Source organism: Gorilla gorilla, chromosome 18 (genome assembly GCF_029281585.2).
Source record: "Gorilla gorilla gorilla isolate KB3781 chromosome 18, NHGRI_mGorGor1-v2.1_pri, whole genome shotgun sequence".
NCBI classification, from domain to species: Eukaryota; Metazoa; Chordata; class Mammalia; order Primates; family Hominidae; genus Gorilla; species Gorilla gorilla.
Window position 1 is genome coordinate 96,285,556 of NC_073242.2, and position 25,159 is coordinate 96,310,714.

Genomic DNA, 25,159 nt, shown 5'->3' on the forward strand with positions numbered 1-25,159 from the left:
CAGAGATTGCGGTGAGCCGAGATCGCGCTACTGCACTCCAGGCTGGGCAGCAGAACAAAACTCTGTCTCAAAAACAACAACAACAACAAACAACACCCATTTAAGGCCTCATGGAAGCTATTGAATCTCAGTAAGATCAGTGACAGTCTGTGTCATTTTAGTCAGGAGCTGCTCCCATTCCCCAGCTCTGTGGTCCCTCAGGTTCTTCCCTGGGCAGGCAGGGTAAGCCATGAGCACTGGTAGATCTGTTGTCCTGTCAAAGAGAGCTGACTTTATTAAAGGCAGGGCTTGGGGAAAAAAAAAAAATCCATGCCCAGGCATATGGTTTAAAATGATAGAGGTCTCATTTGCTAACAGTCTGGCAAAGCTAGTGTTGCAGAAAGCAACAAAATGGCAGACCAGCCAGAAATTTATCAGGGAGATTCAGGGAAAGTGATAGGTAAAGTAGACCCTACTAAGATTACACTCATGTCATCCAGAAAGCTGTGTGCATGTACAAGGCTACACCTGCTCTCTTGAAGAGAACACAGAAGGCCCTTGCATGCTACTTTTCCCTGGATGAACACAAGGTAGACTGGCAAACTCCCTGAACTTTGAAAGCATTTCCCCAAGCTACACACAAGTCCAGTGGCAAAAGATGGAAGTCTGCTGACTCAAGATGTTTGGGTAAAAACTCTGACCAGTCATTGGCTGACGGCTGAACTATGCTGATCCAGGAACAACCCCCCAGAAAGCAAGACTTAAAAAGACAGCTGTGCGCAGTGGCTCATGCTTATAATCCCAGCATTTGGGGAGGCCAAGATGGCAGGATCACATGAGCCCAAGAGTTAAAGACCAGCCTGGGCAACATGGTGAGACCCCATCTCCACAAATAATTTTAAAAATTAACCAGGTGTGGTGGCATGTGTCTGTTAGTCCTAGCTACTTAGGAGGCTGAGGTGGAAGGATCGCTTGAGTCCAGGAGTTCAAGGCTGCAGTGAACTATGATCATGCCAGTGCACTGCAGCCTGGGCAACAGAGTGAGATCCTTTCTCTAAAAAGAAAAACAAAGAAAAACTGAGCAGTGACATCAGAGGCTGTGCGCTGCTGAGGAAAACAGACTCCTCAGAATTAGTCCAGGCGAGTCACTAAACAAACAAACATCAACAACAAGCTGAAAGCAAGGATCAGAAGTCAGAGTTGCTACAGTATATTGTCTAAACTGTCTAGTTTTCAACAAAAAGTTATGAGACATGCAACTATGAAAATGCAACTTATACAAAGGTGAAAAAGCAAGCAATATAAACTGTCTTTGAGGTGGCCCAAGTGTTGGTTCTTAGTGAGAAAGACTTCAAAGTAGTTGTTATAAATATACTGAAAGAACTAAAGGAAAATTCTTTCCTTTTAATGTTAAAGGAAATTATGATGGCAGTGACTAATCAAGTAGAGTATATCAATAAAGGGATCTAAATTATTAAAAGAATCAAATAGAAATTCTGGAGTTGAGGCTGGCCGTGGTTGGTTCACGCCTATAATCCCAGCACTTTGAGAGGCCAAGGCGGGCGGATCACCTGAGGTCAGGAATTCAAGACCAGCCTGGCTAACATGGTGAAACCCCATCTCTACTAAAAATACAAAATCAGCCAGGCATGGTGGTGCATGCCTGTAATCCCAGCTACTCAGGAGGCTGAGGCTCAAGAATCACTTGAACCCGGGAGGTGGAGATTGCAGTGAGCCGAGATTGCACCATTGCACTCCAGCCTGGGCAACAAGAGTGAAACTCCGTCTCAAAAAAAACGCCGAGTGTTGTGGCATATGCCTGCCATCCCAACTTCTCAGGAGGCTGAGTTAGGAGAATAGCTTGGACCCAGGAGGCAGAGGTTGCAGCAAGCCAAGATCGCATCACTGCACTCCAGCCTGGGCGACAGAGCAAGACTTCATCTCAAAAAAAAAAAAAAAAGAAATTCTGGAGTTGGAAAGTACAGTAGTAACAAAAAGTTCACAGACTAAATGGTAGATAAGAGCTGACATATGAACAAGAAAAATTAACAGAGTCTTGGGGACCTGTGGGACACCAGCACACATTTTAATATAAATGTAATGAAAGTTTCAGGAAAGGAAAGAAAGAGGTTGAAGATACATTTTAAGAAGTAGTAGCCAAAAACTCTCACGTTTGATGAAAAATATTAATCCACATTGTCCAAGAAGCTCAATGGACACTAAGTAGGATAAACACAAAGAAATCCATACCTAGTCACATTATAAACTGTTGAAAGACAAGGAATCATGAAAGCAGCAAGAAAGGATTCCTCACACGCGAAGGAACCACGGTAAGATTAACAGCTGACTTCTCTTGAAATCATAGAGGCTAGAAAGTTGTGGGATGACATATTAAAGGCACCAAAAGAAAATGTAAAAGCAGATTGGGTGCAGTGGCTCACACCTGTAATCCTAGCACTTTGGGAGACCGAAGTGGGAGGATCACTTGAGCCCAGGAGTTTGAGGCTGCAGTGAGCTGTGATCGCACCACTGCACTCAAGCCTGAGTGACAGAGTGAGTCCCTGTCTCTTTAAAAACAAAGAAAATGTAAAAGCACCTGATTATTAGCAGGTATTAATGTCTTTTAATTGTTTGCTTGATATTAACCTTCTTAATAAAGTTAAAATAACAGGAACATAAAGAAACTCTTTGTTGTTTCTTTGTTGTATCTTCCCATATAGTTCTTTATATATGGAAATGTAAGAATTTTCTTTAAAGGGGATCAAAAAATTAAAACTTTCTAGTGAAAAGCTTAGGATTCAAAGTTAAAAGTCTTAAGAAAGAATCCTTGGTTTGGCCCAGGCCATCCCAGTGGCACATGCCTGTAGTCCTAGCTACTTGGGAGGCTGAAGCAGGAGGATCCCTTGATCCCAGGAGTTCCAGCCCAGCCTAGGCGACATAATGAGACCTTCATCTCTAAACATAAAAATAAAGAAAGAATCCATGCACTACCCTGATTTCCACAATGCTAATGAATTTCCAATTCTTTCAGAAAAATAATAAACAACCAGCAATCTAGAAGTCTATTTTCTGTTAAGAAGTGATAAAGCAGACTTTATTTATATAAGGAAAATTCAGATTGGATTGACTTTTAAAAAACTAAAGTATTCTGACAGAGTGCAGTGGCTCACGCTTGTAATTCCAGCACTTGGAAAGGCAGAGACGGGAGCATTGCTTGGTCCTAGGAGTTTGAGACCAACCTGGGCAATGTGGCAAAACCCTGTCTCTACCAAAAAAAAAAAAAAAAATTTAGCCAGCTGTGGTGGTGTGCACCTGTAGTCCCAGCTACTCAGGAAGCTGAGGTGGGATGATTGCTTGAACCCAGGAGGCTGAGACTGCAATGAGCCGAGATCACACCACTGCGCTCCAACCTGGGTGACAGAGCAAGACAAGACCCTGTATCAAAAACAAACAACAAAAACTAAAGTATTTTATTAAGATAATAGGTTAAAATTTTTAACATTTTTTATACTTGGAGTTTTCCAAGCCTTATTTCCATAGTCCCCAAATTGAACTATATCACTACAAATTAAGTGCCATCTGTTGTGATAGTTTACTACTATCACAATGGAGTTACATAACTCTTACGATAATAGGAGTTATACAGTGTATAGTAAAAAAAATTCAGAGCAGGTGACTCCAACTATTTAGGCAGCAATCAGTGCTTCCCTGTAGCTCCCCTTGTCCCCATCTGCAAGATAATATAAGTAAAGAGGCAATGAAATGTAGATGCTGGGGCAGGAGTTCATAGTCGTATAATGTGAATCCTGGCCCCACTACTTACCGGCTCTTATGAACTGAATGTTTGTTTACCCCATCCCCAAACTGATATGTTGAAGCCCTACTCCCGTTGTTACTGTACTTGAAGAGAGGGCATTTATGGAGGTAATTAAGGTTAGATAAAGGCATAAGAGTGGGGCTCTGATCCAGTAGGGTTAGTGTCCTTATGAGAAGAGACAGGAGAGAGCTCTCTGTCTCTCTCTCTGCCGTATGAGGACACAGTGAGAAGATGGATGTCTGCATGCCAGAAAGAGGTTCCTCACGGGGAACCAGATTGGCTGGCACATTGATCTGGGATTGCTAGTCTCCAGAAATGTGAGAAAATAAATTTCTGTTGTTTAAGCCACTCCATTTACGGTATTTTAGTATGGCATCCTCAGATGACTAAAACACTAGCTGTGTGATGCTGGCAACTTATTAAATCTCTCCAGGCCTCAGATTTCTCCTTCCTAAGATGGGATAATGCTGCCCACAAGATTGTGGGCAGTTGAATGGGATAGCATATGTAAAGGGCTGTGCCTAGCACAGTATCTAGCGTGCAGTACAGTTCCTAAACGAAGACTCTTGTTTGTTACTGCTTGTACTTTAGCATTTTATACTTAGGGTTTCCACTCTTCTCCAGATGTCTGTCTTGTGAAGTAGTGTGTAAAATCACAAAGCATGGATTTCAGCCCTCTTTCACTGGGCTGGAATAGGCCCCATCTCTAGTGAGTGAGCCTGGTGGCAGCCTCACTTCCATGGCCCAACACAGCTTTGTTTCTCTCTGCTGATCACACAGGCAGAAATAACTCTTCTGAATTAACCAAAAAACAGTTTTTTGAAAAGTTAAAGTTCATGGTTAATGTTATATCATTCATAATGTAATATAATTTGATATAGGATGAGAGTGACCATATTACTTATTGTCACTGTATTATTCCTAAAAGTATAAGGTCATGTTTAACTGAAATTATATAACATTTTGACCCACAAATTGATTTTATTATATTGCTAGCCCTAGAAAAATTGTTTCATTCAAAAAACATTTTTAAAAATACGTTTTTAAATAAAATAACATGTGCACATTACCGCAAAATAAGTTATATCTTTATGCTAATCTTCTGAACATTAAGATTAATAAGCAGAATACTTAGTCTTGATACTTATTCATGCACTTTATTAGTCTCTTATTTATATCTGTAATATTTTTCTGAAGAATATATAGATTTTTCTTTTTTTTTTTTTTTTTTTTTGAGACGGATTCTGGCTCTGTCGCCCAGGCTGGAGCGCAGTGGCGCAATCTCAGCTCACTGCAAGCTCCGCCTCCCGGGTTCATGCCATTCTCCTGCCTCAGCCTCCCGAGTAGCTGGGACTACAGGCGCCCGCCACCACGCCCGGCTAATTTTTTGTATTTTTAGTAGAGACGGGGTTTCACCATGTTAGCCAGGATGGTCTCGATCTCCTGACCTCGTGATCCGCCCGCCTCGGCCTCCCAAAGTGCTGGGATTACAGGCGTGAGCCACCGCGCCCGGCCTAGATTTTTCAATATGGTCTTGTTTTTCTTTTTTTTTTCTTTTTTTTTTTTTCCAGACAGAGTCTTGCTCTGTCACCCTGGCTGGAGTGCAATGGCACAATCTGGACTCACCGCAACCTCTGCCTCCTGGGTTCAAGCGATTCTCCTGCCTCAGCCTCCTGAGTAGCTGGGATTACAGGCATGTGCCACCATGCCCAGCTAATTTTGTATTTTTAGTAGAGACGGGGTTTCTCCATGTTAGTCAGGCTGGTCTTCAACTCCTGACCTCAGGTGATCTGCCCGCCTCAGCCTCCCAAAGTGCTGGGATTACAGGCGTGAGCCACCATGCCCGGCCTCTTTTTTCTTTTTTTTTTTTTTAGCGACAGAGTCTTGCTCTGTTGCTCAGGCTGGAGTGCAGTGGTACAATGACAGCTCACTACAGCCTCAAGCTCCTGCCGTGCTTGGCTAATTTTTTTTATTTTTTGTAAAGATGAGGTCTTACCATGTTGGCCAGGCTGGTCTTGAATTGCTGGCTTCAAACGATCCTCCTGCCACAGCCTCCCAAAGCACTAGGATTATAGGCATGAGCCACTGCATCTAGCCCCTTACTTTTATTTTCTTCATAAAAGTGCCCACAGTATGCTTCAGAGTTGCATATTATAATTAGTAAATTTGGAACAGCTGACATCTTCAATTGAGTGTCTGTAAACTACGTAAAAAATTGACAAAATACTCTAACAAATGCTGAAATATCTGGTAAACTAAGAGCTAAATGGAAGAGAATCAATTCCATTTTTGAAAGATTAAATTGTATAACTATTTCAGCTGAAATATTTTCACAGGTATTGTCTCTGCTTTTGTCCAGAGTGCCTTTCTTTGACAAGTTTGGTATAAGACAATACCTGTCGAAGCTGTCTCTATTTATGATTCTGTCTCTATTTATGATTCTTCTGAAAATTTTGCCAAGTTCAGTTACTTCAGAATCAAATCATTTCCAGTTAAAAATGGAATTCCATCCAAGATTCTTTTCCCAAAAAGAAACAGAAGACATGTGACCAGATGCAGTGGCTCATACTTGTAATCCCTGCACTCTTGAGAGGCCGAGACAGGTGGATCACTTGAGGTCAGGAGTTCGAGACCAGCCTGGCCAACATGGTGAAACTCCGTCTCTACTGAAAATTCAAAAATTAGCCATGGTGGTACGTGCCTGTGGTTCTAGCTACTCAGGAGGCTGAGGCAGGAGAATTACTTAAACCCAGGAGGTGGAGGTTGCAGTGAGCCGAGATCGTGCCATTGCACTCCAGCCTGGGCAGCAGAGTGAGACTCCATCTCAAAAAAACACGAGGCCGGGCGCAGTGGCTTATGCCTGTAATCCCAGCACTTTGGAAAGCTGAGGCGGGCAAATCACCTGAGGTAAGGAGTTCAAGACCAGCCTGGCCAACATGGTGAAACCCGTCTCAACCAAAACTACAAAAATTAGCCGGACATGGTGGAGGGCACCTGTAGTCCCAGTTACTTGGGAAGCTGAGGCAGGAGAATGGCATGAACCCAGGAGGCGGAGCTTGCAGTGAGCCAAGATCATGCCACTGCACTCCAAGCCTGGTCAACAGAGCGAGACTCCATCTCAAAAAAAACAAAAAAACAAAAACAAAAAACACCAAACTGTTATTTGCAGAAGATGCATGTACTTAGAAAATCTAAGATAATTTACACACTATTAAGAAAACTAACACATGAATTTCACAGGGCATTAGATGTAATACAAGGTCAGTACACCATCAGTTACATTTCTATATACCAGCAATAAACAAAGACAAAGGTGACACTGCAGTGCAGACAAGGGTGGGGGGGCAGGGGGTAGGTATCTTCAGTAAATGGCGCTGGGACAGTAAAACATTTCTGTGAGAGGAAAATATATCAGAGCCCCTTATACCATTCACAAAAATCAATTTCAGATGGATAGCAGTTTATACAATGTAAAACAGTAAAGCTTTTTTTTTTTTTTTTTTTTTTTTTTGAGACAGAGTCTAGCTCTGTCACCAGGCTGGAGTGCAGTGGCGTGATCTCAGCTCACTGTAACCTCTGCCTCCCGGGTTCAAGTGGTTCTCCTGCCTCAGCCTCCCAAGTAGCTGGGACTACAGGCACGTGCCATCATACCCTGCTAATTTTTGTATTTTTAGTAGAGACGAGGTTTCACCATGTTGGCCAGGCTGGTCTCGATCTCTTGACCTCATGATCCACCCGCCTCGGCCTCCCAAAGTGCTGGGATTACAGGCATGAGCCACTGCGCCCGGCCGAAACAGTAAAGCTTTTTAAAGGAAAATGAGAAGATCATTTTGTGACCTTGGAGTAGGCAAAAACTTGAACAGGACACAAAAGATGCTAAACTGTAAGTAAATGGATAAATAACGAATTATGGTAAAACCAAGAACTGTTTATCAAAAGACAGTATTAAGAGAATGTGAAGGCAACCTGAACAGTGGTGGAAAATGTTTTCTGGCAAAGGACTTACATAAAATATGTAGAGGCCAGGCGCAGTGGCTCATGCCTGTAATCCCAACACTTTGGGTGGCCAAGGTGGGCAGATCACTTGAGGCCAGGAGTTGGAGACCAGCCTGGCCAATATGGCAAAACTCCATCTCTACTAAAAAATACAAAAATTAGCCAGGTATGGTGGCACACACCTGTAATCTCAGCTACTCAGGAGGCTGAGGCAGGAGAATCCCATGAACCTGGAAGGCAGAGGTTTCAGTGAGCCGAGATCACGTCACTGCACTCCAGCCTGGGCAACAGAGTGAGATTCTGTCTCAAAAAAAATATACATACGTGTGTGTGTGTGCACATGAGTGTATGTGTGTGTGTGTGTATATAAAGAACTCTTATTCAGTGAGAATATTTTCATTGAAAGGAAACACAACCTAAAAGAAATTGGTGAAAGACATTTAACAGGCAGTTCACAAACAGGCTATGCAAATGAAAAGGATTCAGCTTTCTTGGATCATCAGAAAAATAATTATTAAAACTACAGTACTACCACACAGTCATCAGAATGGTTCAAATGAAGAAGACAGTACCAAACATTGACAAGAATGTAGAGCAGCAGTTGGTGTGTTGGTTATGTAAGATTGGCACAACATTTGGAAAACTGGCTGTAAATATGCAAGCTGCGCATGCATATATGTGTATGTGTATATATATATATATATATATACACACACACTGTGATCTAGCAGTTCTACTCCAAGGCATGATGGCAACAGGAGTGAATATGCATATTCATCACAAAATATGTGCTAGGACATTTATAACAGTATTATTAGTAATAGCTAGAAATTGTAAACTGCGCAAATGGCCATTAACAGTGAAATTTATAAAGTGCGTGGTCACACAAATACAATGAGAATGAAAAGCTACAACTAACACCAATATGTGTGAGTTCCTCAAAAATATTGAGGGTACAGAACAGGCCAGTTATGGTGCCTCACCCTTGTAATCCCAGCACTTTGGGAGGCCAAGGCAGGAGGGTTGTTTCAGGCCAGGAGTTGAAGAGCCTGAAATTTAAAAATTTCAAAAATTTTTAAAAATTGACTGGGTGCAGTGGCTCATGCCTGTAATCCCAGCACTTTGGGAGGCCAAGGTGGGCAGATCACAAGGTCAGGAGTTCGAGACCAGCTTGGCCAGTATGGTGAAACCCTGTATCAACTAAAAATACAAAAATTAGATGGGTATGGTGGTGGGTTCCTGTAGTCCAAGCTGCTCGGGAGGCTGAGGCAGGAGAATCGCTTGGACCCGGGAGGCAGAGGTTGCAGTGAGCTGAGATCGCGCCACTGCACTCCAGCCTGAGTGACAGAGCTAGACTTCGTCTCAAAAAAATTTAAAAAATTAGCCAGGCATGGTGGCATGCACTTGTAGTCCTAGTTGCTTGGGAGGTTGAGGTAGGTCGATCACTTGAGCCCAGGTGGTCAAGGCTGCAGTGAGCCATGATTGCTCTATTGCACTTCAGCCTGGGCAACAGACTGCCTCAAAAAAATAAATAATTTAAAAAACAGCACATGTTATATGAATCGATTTATGTAAAAGTACAAAATCAGGTAAAACCAATACATGTTTTTCCCCCCATTTATTTCTTTTTATAGAAAGTAAAAAAGAGGCAAAATTAAGCAAAATGCCTCTTGGTAATAAATAATAGGAAAGCCATAAGTAGTATTCACAAAATTATGGATAGTGGTCACCTCTAGGAACAGGAGGGAAACAGGGTAGAGCAGCACAGAAACTGAAATGCCCAAAGTCTATTATTCATCGTTAACACATGCTTTAGAAGTAAGGGTTATGGTGCCCTCTTGGGTGGAGGGGGCTAATTACTGGAATGGAGCAGGAGGCTTCCAGGATGCTGATACTGTTTTGTTTCTTCATATGGCTCTAGTTATATGGGCGAGTTCAATTTGTGAAAATTTATCAAGCTGAGTTTAGGACAGTGCGGTCCTGTAGAATTAATATATAAGCCATATACTGTAATTTAAATTTTTCTAGAAAAAATAAAATTTTCTAGATGCCCATTTTAAAAGTTAGAAAAAGAAACAGGTGTGATTTTTACATTTTATTTAACCCAGTATACCCAAAAGTATTATTTGAACATATAACCGATATAAAAATTTATTGAGATATATTATTTTGGTAATGAGTATTTGAAATCCAGGGTATATAGTCTAGTTACATTGCTTCTCAACTCATATTAATTTTTTTTTCTTTTTTGAGACAAGGTCTCGCTATACCACAAACTCCTGGGCTCAAGTGATCATCCCACCTCAGCCTGGTACTGCAGGTGTGTGCCACTGTACCCAATAGACTATTCATATTTCAAGTTTGCAGTAGTCAGCTGTGGCATGTGGCTGTCATATTGGACAGCATAGCCTTAAGATACGTGTACTTTTTTTATATGTGTAAAATACTGCGATAAAATATTTCAAAGGTTTTTCTATAAATGAAGATATTTCTGAGTACAGTTATAAAGATTCAAATTTAAATTGTATTTTCATCTTTTAGTTTAAGTTTGAATGTGTTCTTTACACACTTGGTTGTTTTTTGTTTGTTTGTTTTTGAGATGGAGTCTTTTTCTGTTTCCCAGGCTGGAGTACAGTGGCACGATCTCAGCTCACTGCAACCTCCGGCTCCTGGGTTCAAACCATTCTCCTGCCTCAGCCTCCCGAATAGCTGGGATTATAGGCACCCTCTACCACGCCCAGCTAATTTTTGTATTTTTGGTAGAGACAGGGTTTCACCATGTTGGCCAGACTGGTCTCAAACTCCTGACCTCAGGTGATCTGCCACACTTGGTTTTTTAATATAATTGTCTAAAAGCTTGAAAAATATGAAGATTTTGGCACTTTACCATTGAATAATCAGAGATTTCCAACTAATTTTAAACAAAACGTTACTACAAAGAGTCATTTACCAAAAGAAGGTCAATGTTATTGTAGGAACTAGGTTGGTTTTAGCATAGTTCTTGAGACTCAAGTTTTCTAAAAATCCAGTGTGTACTGTCATGAAATTATTTTTTTTAATTCATCGTCAGCTTTGTCAAAATTCTGCAGTTCAGTTACTTTAACTATGGATATATAAAGATATTTGTAAGTTATATAAACTATAACTTCTAAAGGATAGAATGTTTCATTTCTTTGGATGCAGTTATAAATTATATGTGTACCACTACTAGTTCCTAGTAGATTTCTAGTTCAATGAGAATGTTATTTTCTTATACAATATGTGTTCCACCAACATTTGTATTACCAATATAAGCCAATAATTTTATCTTCATTGTTGTACTTTTTAAATGACTTTGTTTTGGCAATCACAAAACAATATTTCACCTTCAGTATAATGACCTTGCAAAGTTTTATTTGATTCCATGATTGGATTAGAAAAATTGAACCATTATTGGAATTGATGAATTTTCTATTTGAAGTACCTGATGACACTGCTGTAAAATTAGTATCTTTTTGTTTGCAAGGTTTTTCTGTTCATGAAGCAACATATAAACAGCTTTACTTTTTACATATGCACAAAAACGTGGGTGAAATTAATTTGGAAGAGTCATTTAAGTGAAAAGTTACGTGCTACAGATTGATGTGTTAAATGTACCATTTGCAGCTGCACATACTGATTGTCTTTTATGTAAATACTGATGCTTCTTCAGCAGATTTATTTCTTTTGGTTTTTGTGTGATCAGTGATACCATTCTGGTCCCCACAGAGAATAGTAAATGTCGATATTTTGTGCAAATTAGATGTTCATCATCAACTTTCTTGGAAAAAAATTTGATTCTTAATTTTTTAATTAAGCATGAACTTCCAGTTTTTAAACTCTGCTGCAGAAAGGTAAGTGTTACCGAACTGTAAAATATATATAGTTGTAGATTTAGACAATAAATAAAGACACAATTTAAATACAGTGAAGAGAGAATTACTACAACAAGAGTGGTTGAATATTCTGTGTATGCTCTATGACAGAACTGCAAAGCCTTTATTTTCCACATGGATTTAATTTACACCCAGCCATGTTTTATGATGACCCCACCTGGCTACGTTGTGCAGGTTGTGGTATAGACTTTGGAGTAACAGACTAGTAGTATAACAAGTGGCTGGTGGGGACAGGAGAATTGAAAACCTTATCCTACCCGAACCTGAATGGAGTTGGTTGTCCCTAGCCATTTGAGCCTACTTTGTGGGTAAGCACGTGGTTTTTATTAGCAGGTGCCCTTTATGCTGTCCTTGAAAGGGAGGTGTTAGATTGCAGCAGGAAAGGATCAGGATAATACTGGTAATTGCTGATTGTCTTTCCATTTTACCATTTGTTAAAGTGTGAACTCTGTTCACTGCACATACGTCTCACATGTCATTAGAAAATACCAAGACAAGCTGGGCACGGTGGCTCATGCCTGTGATCCCAGCACTTTAGGAGGTTGAGACAGGAGGATCACTTGATATTGGGAGTTCAAGACCAGTCTGGGCAACACAGCAAGACCTCATCTCTCTAAAAAAATTTAAAAATTAGCTCTGGTGGCACACACCTGTAGTCCCTGCTACTTGGGAGCCTGAAGCAGGAGGATCATTTGAGCTTGGGAGGTTGAGGCTGCAGTGAGCTGTAATCACACCACTGCACTCCAGCCTGGGCTTGAGAGTGAGACCCCTTCTCTAAAAAAGAGAGTAAAGAAAAGATCAAAACAGAAGATGAAACAAGAAAATGAAGGCTACCAAATATCTCCTGGCTTATTTTGCTGCAAATATTAATAATGATACTTTTTATTCTTTTTTTGAAATGGAGTTTCGCTCTTGTTGCCCAGGCTGGAGTGCAATGGTGTGATCTTGGCTCACCGCAACCTCCGCCTTCAGGGGTTCAAGTGATTCTTCTGCCTCAGCCTCCTGAGTAGCTGGGATTACAGGGGCCTGCCACCATGCCTGGCTAATTTTTTGTATTTGTTTTTTAGTAGAGACGGGGTTTCACCATGTTGGCCAGGCTGGTCTCTTCAACTCCCAAACTCAGGTGATCCACCAGCCTTGGCCTCCCAAAGTGCTTGAGCTTATAGGTGTGAGCCACCGCACCAGGCCCACAGTTTTTTCCTGTCATCGGCAGATGTGTCCCAGTTGATACCTAAGTGCATAGAAAGCCGTGGGATATTGGGAACAGCATTCTTTTGTGGCTACCTCTGGCTTATATTATGTCCTGAGAATATAGTAGGTCCATGTTATGATGTTCAGTCAAATGTTTGAATTTTATGTATCCATAAGTGCTTGTTGAATAATAGCATTTATTGAATGCTGTCAGTATGCTTAAGCACTTTTATGTGTTATTTAATCTTTACAACAATCTTGTTATGAAGTATTACTATGGCTTTTTTACATGTGAATTTACTAAGGCTTAGAGAAATGAAATAACATTGCCCTGGGTTATAAAGCTAGTAAGTGCATCACAAGAATGGGAATTTGATTACATCTTTCCATTCTGTTTACGTTATAGACATTGTCACTGAAAATTTTGAGTATTAGAAAACCCCACTGACAGTGACAAATAAAGGATTTATCACACAGAACAAGATATCCAGCAGTACACAGTCCAGGCCTGGTATAGCACTTAATTATGTTATCAGAGGCCCTGGGTCTTTTTTTTTTTTTTTTTTTTTGACCCCAACGTGATATGAGGTCTTTTAATCTTGCTGCTGTACCATGCTCATTGTGTGACTATGTCCTTATTATTACGTTTGCAAGATGGCTGCTGCATCTCTGAGCACTGCATCAGTTCCTAAGAAGGTGGAATGGTGAAATGTCTCAAACTTTCTTGGAAGCCCCATTAGGTGACTTGTGTTTCTGTCTCATTGGCTACAACTGAGTTACGTGGCCACCCCTTGCTGCAGTGAATCTAGGAAAGTGAGTAGTAGTGATGACTTTTCTGGTATTGTTTTGGATCTTTTCGTTTCTTCAAGTGTACCATCAAAAATCCTGGTATTCTGGCCAGACACAGTGGCTCACGCCTATAAGCCCAGGATTTTGGGAGGCCAAGTCAGGCAAATCACTTGAGGTCAGGAGTTCGAGACCAGCCGGGCATGGTGATGCGCACCTGTAGTCCCAGCTACTCGGGAGGCTGAAGCAAGATAATTGCTTGAACCTGGGAGGTTGCGGTGAGCAGAGATCACACTGCTGTACTCCAGCCTGGGCAACAGAGTGAGACTCCGTCTCAAAAATAATAATAATAATAAATTCTAGTATTCAGAAGTGTGTGACGGCAAAGGCCAAGCATCCTGGGCTGTACACAGTGAGGGAGCTTTTTTAAGTTGGGGGCATTGTAGTCAGATTTTGCTTTAAAGGCATACTCCGATGGCTGTGTGGTAGATTGGGTTGAGGAGTGACCAAATGGAAGCAGGGAGAGACTGTTGAGGAGACTTTTGCAGTGGTCTAAGTGAGATTTTAGGGGTCTGAACTAGGAAACTTTTTATAGGAATGAAGAGGAGACTGAAGATTCCAAAAATATATAGGACATCAAGTGGGTAGGACTCAGTGGTTGATTGATTATGGAGACAACGAGAGAGTGAAGAGTCAAAGATGATGGCTCAGGTTTCTCGCAGAAAAAAAAATGGTGCCACCAACAGAGACCAAAAAAGAGTAGAGGAGAAAGTTTAAGTTGGTTACCTTTTTAGACGCAATGAGTCCTGAGGTATCTGGGTTTCCTTCATGTGCAGATCTTTAGCCACTAACTGGGAAAAGACAGATTTGTTATATGTTAATAAATATATTTTCCTTAATAATTTCCCTTGAGATTTTATTTGCTTTTTGTTGTCCAGAAGTTTCCAACATTTGTGTAGTCAGTGCTGTTCATCTTCATTTATATTTCTGGCTTTAGTTCATAGAGCATTTCTTTTCCCCAAATGATAGAAGTATTTACCACATTTGTTAGCCTTAAATATTGTATTCATCAGGATTTTATTTTGATGAGTAGGATTAAGTAGGTAAAGAAAACGGAAGAGCATTTTCAGTTGTTAGAATATGATTAACATGACTTATGTTTCCAAGGTGTGGCATAAAATATGAAATACTGAATTTTTCTTTTAAAAGTACCTCTGACTTTTTTTTTTTAATATATACTTTAAGTTTTAGGGTACGTGTGCACAATGTGCAGATTAGTTACATATGTATACATGTGACATGCTGGTGTGCTGCAGCCACTAACTCGTCATCTAGCATTAGGTATATCTCCCAATGCTATCCCTCCCCCCTCCCCCCACCCCACAACAGTCCCCAGAGTGTGATGTTCCCCTTCCTGTGTCCATGTGTTCTCATTGTTCAATTCCCACCTATGAGTGAGAATATGCAGTGTTTGGTTTTTTGTTCTTGGCGATAGTTTACTGAGAATGATGATTTCCAGTTTCATCCATGTCCCTACAAAGGACATGAACTCATCCTTTTTTATGGCTGCATAGTATAAATCATGCTGCTATAAAGACACATGCACACGTATGTTTATTGCGGCACTGTTCACAATAGCAAAGACTTGGAACCAACCCAAATGTCCAACAATGATAGACTGGATTAAGAAAATCTGACATTTTTTTTAATGGTGTTGATGTTTCAGAAATACTCTGCTGTTTGTTTCCGTTGGAATAAAAAAGGCTGGACAAGGTGGCTTGCACCTGTAATCCCAGCACTTTGGGAGGCCGAGACGGGAGGATCTCTTGAGGCCAGGAGTTTGAGACAAGCCTGGTCAACATAGCAAGACCCAGTCTCTACAAAAACTAAAAAAAAAAAATTAACCAGGCGCAGTGGTGCGTGCCTGTAGTCCCAGCTGCTTGGGAGGCTGAGGCAGGAGAATTGCTGTAATGAGGTTAAGCCTATGATTTTCAGGTTGCAGTGAGCTATGATTCCACCACTGGACTTGTACTCCAGCCTGAGTAACAGAGCGGGATGCTGTTTCTTTTTTTTTTTCTTTTCTTTTCCTTTTTTTTGAGAGGCTGGAGTGCAATGGCGCAATCTCGGCTCACTGCAACCTTCGCCTCCTGGGTTTTAAGCTATTCTGCCTCAGCCTCCCAAGTAGCTGGGATTACAAACATGCACCACAACATCCAGCTAATTTCTGTATTTTTAGTAGAGATGCGGTTTCACCATTTTGGTCAGGCTGGTCTCGAGCTCCTGACCTCAAATGATCTGCCCGCCTCGGTCTCCCAAAGTGCTGAGATTACAGGCGTGAGCCACTGCGCCCGGCCACTGTTTCAGAAAAAAAAAAAAAAAAAAAAAAGCCCAAATCTTGTATTTTTTTTATAAATCAAAATTAAAATAGGTATTTCATGTATTCTGATAGCAGGAGGATGCATTAGCACAACAGGCCTTTGAAGAGGCTCGGAGAAGGACACGCGAATTTGAAGATAGAGACAGGTCTCATCGGGAGGAAATGGAGGTGAGAGTTTCACAGCTGCTGGCAGTAACTGGTTAGTACTTTCCCCCAAACTCTCAGGCTGTGTTTGTGATGTTTGTGCATAATGCTTTTTAATAGTTTAATTTTATCTTTCATTTTTAAAAAGTTGTACTCTCTGACTTTGTATTTATTAAATGTAATTGCTGTAAAGAAATTTATTTTAATTTTAAAGTTGTACATCAATTCCTCATTCATTGGTCTTCATAAAAATCATTTACTATAATAAGGTATATTTTCTCTTAATTCATTTACTCAAAATCTCACCTCTTTTTTTTATTTTTCAAGTTATTTGTAAAAATCAGCTTATGTTAACATAGACTGCATATTTTTAGAACGTTATTAAAACTCAAGTAATATTACTTTCCATTTTTCTATGAATATTTGTCTTGGTTTTATAACTATAATTGTCAGTCATTTGTGTGATTTTAACTAAAGGAAAATTTAATATTTTCGAACTATTCAAAGAACGGAATTAAACTTTTTCTTTTAACCTTTCTATTGTAAAATACAGAAACAGAAATCAACATTAACAAATCTGTAGCTTCCTTTGCTGGTTTACTTAGGATACATTTTTTAAAATAATAATAATAAATAATCTGTAGCCCAATGAATTACTGTAAGGTTAACATCCTTACAGCCACGGTTTGGTCAAAAAATAAAACTTTGAGCCTGAGCAACTCTGTCTCTACAAAAAGTAAGAAAATTAGCTGGGTTTGGTGACACATGCCTGTAGCTTTAGTCACTTGGTGTAGGCCAAGGTAGGAGAATCACTTGAGCCCTGGAGTTTGAGGTTACAGTGAGCAGTGATTGTGCCACTGTATTCCAGCCTGGATGACAGAGTGAGATCCTGCCTTTAGGAAATAAATAAATAATACATAAATAAACCTTTGACAGCTACCCCAGCAGCCCCTTCCATATATACATCTAATCGTGACTTTTTCATGATTTCTGCTCAAAAGTAATCATTATTTCGATTTTTTTTTTTTTTTTTTTGAGACGGAGTCTTGCTCTGTCGCCCAGGCTGGAGTACAGTGGCGTGATCTCGGCTCACTGCAGCCTCTGCCTTCCAGGTTCAAGCGATTCTCCTGCCTCAGCATCCTGAGTAGCTGGGATTACAGGCACACACCACCATGCCCGGCTAATTTTTGTATTTTTAGTATAGGCGGGGTTTCACCATGTTGGTCAGGCTGGTCTCGGACTCCTGACCTCATGATCCACCCACCTCAGCCTCCCAAAGTGCTTGGATTGATTACAGGCGTGAGCCACTGCGTCCGGCCCATTATTTCAATTTTTATAGTTAATTTATGTCTTGTGTTTCTTTAGTTTTAGTACCCATTGAAGTTTAGTCTTGCCCAGTTTTAAAATTTGAGCTTTTTTCCCCCCACTTTTTTAAATCTACCATGTTGGTTTCTGAATTGTGATGTGTCTTTTAATTGACAATGGAATTTTAATTTTTTTACACAAAATTGTACTCTGCTTTAAACAGACCTCAATTATAAAAATTAATATTCAAAGTATATACAAATTGTTCAGAAATACAGATTTTCTTTAAAAATTATATTCTAGGGCCAGATGCTATGGCTCACACTTGTAATCCCAGCACTTTGGGAGGCTGAGGTGGGAGGATTGCTTGAGGCTGGAAATTTGATACCATCTTGGGCAAAATAGCAAGCCCCCATCTCTGCAAAAAATAAAAAATTAGCCAGCATGGTGGCACATGCCTGTTGTCCTAGCTACTCAGGAGGCTGAAGCAGGGGGATAGCTTGAGCCTAGGCGCTTAAGGCTGCGGGAGCTATGATCGTGCCACTGTACTCCAGCCTGGATGACAGCAAGACCCTACCTCAAAAAAAAAAAAAAAAAAGTATATTCTAGCAAAAATAATCAAGATAAGAACTAATGTGTTTGAAGAAGAGTGTTGTCAAATGTTACTGTATATCATGCTTCAAGTTTATAAACTTTGTATCAACATGAACATTTCATACAAGAAGAAATAGAAAAAGCACACATTCATCTTTGATAATCAAAACACATTAAAATATAATTATAATATATCAACTAAACAGAACCATTTCCAGGTGTTAAAAATCAGTATTAGGTACCTAAGATTGTTAAATTCATGTCCTATATACTTTTGGAATCTACAGACAGTAGAATAGTGGTTGCCGGGGAAATGGGGGTTAGTTATTTAAAAGAGTATAGAGTTTCAGTTTTGCAAGATGAAGAGAGTTCTAGTTGGTTGCACAACAGTGTGAATGTACTTAACACTACTGGGTGTATGCTTTAAAAATGGCTAAGATGGTAAATTTTATGATATGTGTATTTTACCACTTTTTTTAAGTTTTTAAGTCACTGTTACATAATGAAGAAAATTTGTGGTTTTTTTCCAAGCACAAAATTATATGTACACTATTATTTAAATTAAGGTGTGTGTGCATACATGTGTGTGTGTGTGCGTGCATGAGTGCAGACAGTGGCTAAGAGCCCAGACTCTACAGCCAGACAGAAGTCTGAATCTGGCTCTGTCATTTACTTTGTCAGCTTGGACAGCTTACTTCACTTTTCTATGACTGAGTTTCCTCATCTACAAAATAGGAGTAATAATCCTGCCTGTCTCATATGGTCATTGTGAGGATTAAATGAGTAAATACATGTGAAACCACTTTTAGCGTATGTGCCACTGACTAGGTGTCAGGTGCTATTATTATTGTTAGTATTAAAGTACTACATAAAATTTGTAGTTGTGTTAAAATATATTTACTTAGAATACATTTAAAAATCAAGCCTATTTGGTGGTTAGTGTATGAAATAAATTGTGTGTGTGTGTGTGTGTGTGTGTGTGTGTGTGTGTGTATGTGTGTGTGATGGAGTCTCACTCTGTCACCCAGGCTGGAGTGCAGTGGCACAATGTCGGCTCACCGCAACCTCTGCCTCCCGGGTTCAAGCGATTCTCCTGCCTCAGTCTTCTGAGTAGCTGGGATTACAGGTTCCTGCCACCACGCCTGGCAAATTTTTGTATTTTTAGTAGAGGCGAGGTTTCACCATGTTGGTCAGGCTAGTCTCAAATGCCTGACCTCGGGTGATCTACCTGCCTCAGCCTCCCAAAGTGCTGGGATTACAGGAGTGAGCCACTGTGCCCAGACTTGAAATAAAATTTAATATCTTTTTTTGGGGGGTGGGGGGGGGAGATGGGGTCTCACTCTGTTGCCCAGGCAGAAGTGCAGTGGTGCGAACACGATTCACTGTAGCCTTAACCTCGTGGGCTCAAGCAATTCTCCCTCCTTGACCTCCCAAAGTGCTGGGATTACAGATGTGAACCACTGCACCCAGCCTAAAATTTAGTATCTTTTTTTTTTTTTTTTTTTTGAGACGGAGTCTCGCTCTGTCGCCCAGGCTGGAGTGCAGTGGCGCATTCTCAGCTCGCTGCAAGCTCCGCCTCCCTGGTTCAAGCCGTTCTTCTGCCTCAGCCTCCCGAGTAGCTGGGACCACAGGCGCCTGCCACCATGCCCGGCTAATTTTTTGTATTTTTTAGTAGAGACGGGGTTTCACCGTGTTAGCCAGGATGGTCTCTATCTCCTGACCTCGTGATCTGCCCGCCTTGGCCTCCCAAAGAGCTGGGATTACAGGCTTGAGCCACGGTGCCTGGCCTGAAATTTAGTATCTTTTAGTGATTGCTAGATCTCTTTGTCAGTGAGTTAATTAATCTAATGGGCTGATAGCAGCTGAGGATGTCCCCAAGAATACTTGTTAGCTAAGAGAAGAAAATGGAGGGATATATGTGATACTTGTTTTCTTTGATGCTGTTATAATTCTTGTGATTTTCATATATGTGAATACAAGACTTCCACACCATGCCCTTTCTTTCGGTATCTGTAAAATTTAGAAGCTTTAAAATGTATAATGTACATTTGTTACATTTCTGAATCTTTTTGCTCATGCTCTTTGTTCCCTGATGTAGAATGTTCTTTTCTGTCCGTCAAGGCCCAACCTGAATGTTGTCATTAAATGTCAGGCCTTTCCTCAGTCTTCTTAGTCATAATCATAAAGCCCTTCCATTCTGTAGCACTTTTTATTTCTACTAGTGTTCTTATTGAACAACATGTTGAAACAATTAAACATTTGTGCCCTCCACTTTATGGCAATCCCATGAGATGGAGCCCCTGATTTTTGTGTCTTCCACATTACCTACCACAATCCTTTGTACACTGCTTAGTTGTTCATTGGATATCTTCAAAAAACAGCTGCTATCCTGCCTGTCTGAAAACTAGAATTATAGGAGAACCTGCTAGGATAGTTCATGTAGATAATACGTATTAATGGTCTCTGGAAAGATTCTAAATATTTATAATCTGTTGGTTTATATTAACTAGTTAAGTAAAGTAATAAACCCCAAGTGTGTTGGTCTGTATTCTGCATTAGGGACTGAGAAATATATAGATGAAAATGCTTTGTTTCTGTCTTTGATCAGCTATCAGTCTTGAGGGAAAATGATGGATAAACAGATCATTGCAGTGTACTTTAGCAACTACCATACATAATGGAGGTTCAAACGGGACAGCAGCAGTGTAGAGGAAGCTTAAGTCTGCCTCTGCTTGGGAAATTCACAGGATAGTATACTTAGAGGGATTTGAAGGAAGAGTGTGTTTTGCCAGCTGGACAAGTTGGAGAAAGCATTCTGGGCAGGACAAACAGTGTATGCAAAGGCATGGAGGAGTAAGGAGGAGTAAGAGAGCCTGCCAAGTCAGAGTGTGATTGGTCAGTATTTCTGGAGCAAGCTAACATGGCTTTAAATGAATATAGGAATCATTTTCTAAAAAGTGCTTTTCAGCTACATTATATTTGGAGATTAACTATTTGACAATTAATGGAACAACTGTTGAAAGCTTTTGTATGTATTTTGCTTTACATAAAACTCTAGATTAATTGACTAAGAATTTTCTATTCTAAATTGTGGTGGCTCACACCTTTAATCTCAGCACCTTGGGAGGCTGAGGGAGGATTGCTTGAGCCCAGGAGTTCAAGACCAGCCTGGGCAACACAGCAAGACTTTGTCTCTACAAAAAATTTAAAAACTAGCTAGGCATGGTAGCATGTGCCTGTGTTCCCAGCTACTTGGGAGGCTAGGTGGGAGGATCGCTTGAACCCAGGAGGTCAAGGCTGTAGTGAACTATGATTGTGACACTGCACTCCAGCCTGGGCAACAGAGCAAGACCCTGTCTCCCTGACCCCACAAAAAGAAATAAATACATTGTTAATTTGATTTTTCTAATTTAAAATGTTGGAAGAATATTTTGGTATGTGAGTTTATATGTATATATGAACAGAAATATAGTCTGTTGATAGAAGTGTCACATAATTTGTTGCTCAGATAGATTGTTTCTACTTGTTTTTTTGTCAGTGATTGAGAGCATGGGCTTTGTAGTCAGGCCTAGTTGAGATTCCTGCTCTGTCACTTACCTCAAGAGCCCTAATTTTCTCACAGAATTTGAGTATTAAATGGGAAAATGCTTGTAAAGCACTTAGTATGATGCTTGGTATGTGTATGCCTACAGTAAATAATAGCTCTGAAGTACTTCTTTTTAGCACTGAAAGCTCCACCATAATGCTGGTTCCAGTTAATTGAATTATTTGGCTAACAAGAACATCCTTTTAGTTCTCTGAAGTGTATCAAGGCACTTTCCCTGCATTATGACCTAGAGCATAGAGAAAAGAGTTATATTTTCATCAATGATTTAAGATCCTGTAGTCCCTTATGGCAGTAATTTAAAACATCAGTTCTTGTAGAGAACTGTCATCTGGAAAATTGGGCTGGAATCTGACTCCAGCACATGCACTGGCAATCACATAGGGGAGTTTGGGGTTTGTGTGTCTTTTGGCACTTTGCGTGTATATATTTTGCTTCTTTGTCTTTTTTTTCCATCCATAAAAAATTCCTAATGTCACCTTATTTTCTTGCAGTTTACCTTCTTTTTCCTAAAAAGAGAATATTGGAGAAAAATGTTGTTTCCCCTCTGTGATTCAGATATCTTTAGAGATTCAAACATCATCTAATCTAACATTATTACAGTTGATAAAACTGAGAGTCTCCAAAAAATTAATTGACTTGCTCTCCCTCAAATATTTGGTTAATGGAAGAAACAGTGAGTATTTAAACCAGTTTCCTAACCAGGAGGCCTGCACAAATACAGCTTAGCGCTGGGAAATTAATTTCCACACCACCCGTAAAGATGCTTAAGCTGAAAAATAAAATCTGCCAGGAGAGATTAAGAACCGTTTTGGCTGGAATAGAAAAGGCTGAGGCAGAAAAGAAAAATAATGGTTCTAGTGGGTGGTCCTGATGCCTGACTGGAGAGGAGGGCCAGAGAACGGTGGTAACTCGTGGGTGGCAGCAAGTCAGTAAACGGCCTGTGGAAGCTTGAGATCCTAGCAGCACAGAGGCTTAGGGATGTCCTCCACTGTTTGGATAACTTCTGAGGCCTCCAGCCCTGCCATGCTAAACTTGTAACAGTGGTGCTCGTGAGTATTTAATCTATGTGTAAGGTTAAGATTACTAAGGGGAGGAAGCAGAACTCCAAGTGGTTGGTGGCCCAAGGGGTTTTGATTTTCAACAGTGTCTTTTAACCTGAAACTAGTTATAAAATTCCTTGAGCATTCTTCCATTTCACCATGTGTAAAATTTAGAAAGTTTTCGATCCTTCATGATAGGATTTAGTGTTTTCTTTTTCTCGTTTTTCTGGAACAGCCTATTTCAGTAGTACAATATTTTCTTTACCTTTCAGAGGTAATGGCAGATTATCATTAACTTGAAATGAGAAACTATAGTGAAATGAAGAAGCATTGTTTATGTTAGTAACCTTTACCAAATACTCTTTAAGTCATTGATATACGTTAAAATGATATACATAAGGTACACAGTACTGTGTATAATATCTTACTCTCTGGGTATTTTTCCTACTCTGTGGGTAATTTTCGTTTAAATGTGCATAGTCATTCTCTAGTAGAATATGTAAGAAACTGGAACTAGAAACTATGGGGGAGAACCAGGTACCTGGGGGACAAAATAAGCAAATTATTATTTTTCACTGTGTATCTTATGTACCTTATGAATTTTGTATCATTAATTACCTATTTAGAAAAAAATAAAATTTGCTTTTAGTATTACACAGAATAATGAAAACAGAAGATTCTAGACCTTGCTATCTCTATTCTCTGGCACATAGGCTGTTTTTTATGTGAAACCCTTCCTCCATTTGAAATTGTATACAGAGCCCCACTGTATAAAATAGTTTTTTTAAAAGGCACTGCTCTGGGCAAAGCCAGGGTAGGGATTGTTCTGGTCTCCCTCTGGTGTCCCTGGGGGTGTTTTTACGGAACCCAGTGGGTGGCAGAACATAATGAGGACTCTGGATGTAGTGGAATGAGCACAAGGTTTTGCATCCCGGCTCCACTACTTGTTGCCATATAGCATTGAGAAAGTTGCTTATTCTCATTGAGCCTCATCAGTAAAAACTCCCTCCCAGGTTGTTGCAGAGCTCAGTATCTGAGGCTTAGAATGGGGACTCAGTGGAAGCCAGTTTCTTTACCCCTTCTTTCTGTGTACTTGGCTCACAACATATCTGGAGTGGCAGGAAAACAGTAAAAGTAGTCATATCCTAACTTTAGTCGAAGATGCTATTTTAGATTCTGGTGTTTTTTGTTTGGTTGGTTGGTTGGTTTGGTTTTTTAAAACAACCAGTAAAGGATTTTGGACTTTTCTTGGCTCTGTTGGAGGCTACCAGTTACTCTGGGGGTTGAGTAGTGACTAGAAGTGGGTATGAAGAGAACTTCCCACGTTCTGGTAATGTTAGTTCTTGACCTGGGTGCTAGTTAGGTGGGTGTGTTCGCTTTGTGAAAATTCTTCATTACATACTTAACAATTTGGGCACTATTCTGTACTTGTATAAAAAGAAGGCTTTTAAAAATAAAAAATAATCACAGACGTTACTTTTGTGAAATTCTCTCCATTGGCATCTGTTGCTGTATAGAAGCATCCTAGCGCCTTTTCTGTCTGAGAATCCTTCCTTGATCTGAAAATGTTGACATGTTTCCCATGACCTTTCTTTTTGGGGTATATATGTCTATAACTAATTCAGATGTCTTTTGTGAAGGAAGATTGAGGTTAATAAAGGACAGATTTCATGCTCTGATCATAGTTGAGTTAGAAAGATAGCAACTTGTACACTAGTCTCTGTTTCCAGAGACTGCCTTCAACTTGATTGGCCTTTTGACCTAAAACTGTAATATAGCACTCTTGGCTTTTAACTCAGCTCCAAGGTGACAGGGTGCTTAAAGATATTTTCTCTATTATCTTAAAAATGCCTACATTTGGTTAGATTATAAAGTGGCAGCAAATAAATGGTTGTCTTTAATGTCAGAGAATGGGTAAATTATTGTTTATCCTACTATGAGCAATTTTAATACAATTCAAATCATAGAATTTTATGTGGAAACTATTTGGAAATAAAAACAGGCAAAAAGTTTTATGTGGTTTTTATATTTGTATTTTGCATAGTTTTGGGGCCTTCAATTCTGTGTGGTCCAAGAAAAAAATCTCAGCCTCTATTTATTTTAAATTTCCGAAGACTTCAGTTTTCAAATTATTTAACTCTACCAATATTCTTTCTTGTGTACGGATAAATCAGCATGAGAATATGTCTGTGCTAGGCCTTCCTGGGTTGTGTTTTGGGTAATGGCAGTAGATGAGAATGAACTGGGAGTATGAACTCAGACTGAGAATGAGAATCGGAAGAAGATTAATGAAGGAGGAAAAGGATACGAAATCTGACTTCCCCCACTACCAGAGGAAGAGAGTCTTGGTTCTCTATCAGAGGAGCAATAGACTTTATTAAGATTTATTTTTGTTTTAGCCTTGTTTTA

The 25,159-nt window shown here is 40.0% G+C and overlaps 1 protein-coding gene across 5 annotated transcripts in view; it reads left to right on the forward strand.

Moving 5' to 3' along the window:
• The window catches only part of CBFB (core-binding factor subunit beta), a 73,478-nt gene that overhangs the window by 38,545 nt on the left and 9,774 nt on the right, over window positions 1-25,159 (forward strand). For 2 of the 5 annotated variants that reach the window (XM_019012597.4, XM_063700275.1), the window contains one exon: window positions 16,133-16,259. The exons of 1 other annotated variant lie outside the window; for it this stretch is intronic. In XM_019012597.4, the coding sequence (XP_018868142.2) occupies window positions 16,133-16,259 (127 nt within the window). The remainder of the gene's footprint in view (window positions 1-16,132; window positions 16,260-25,159) is intronic. 2 more of the 5 variants (XM_019012596.4, XM_063700274.1) reach the window with 1 other exon arrangement.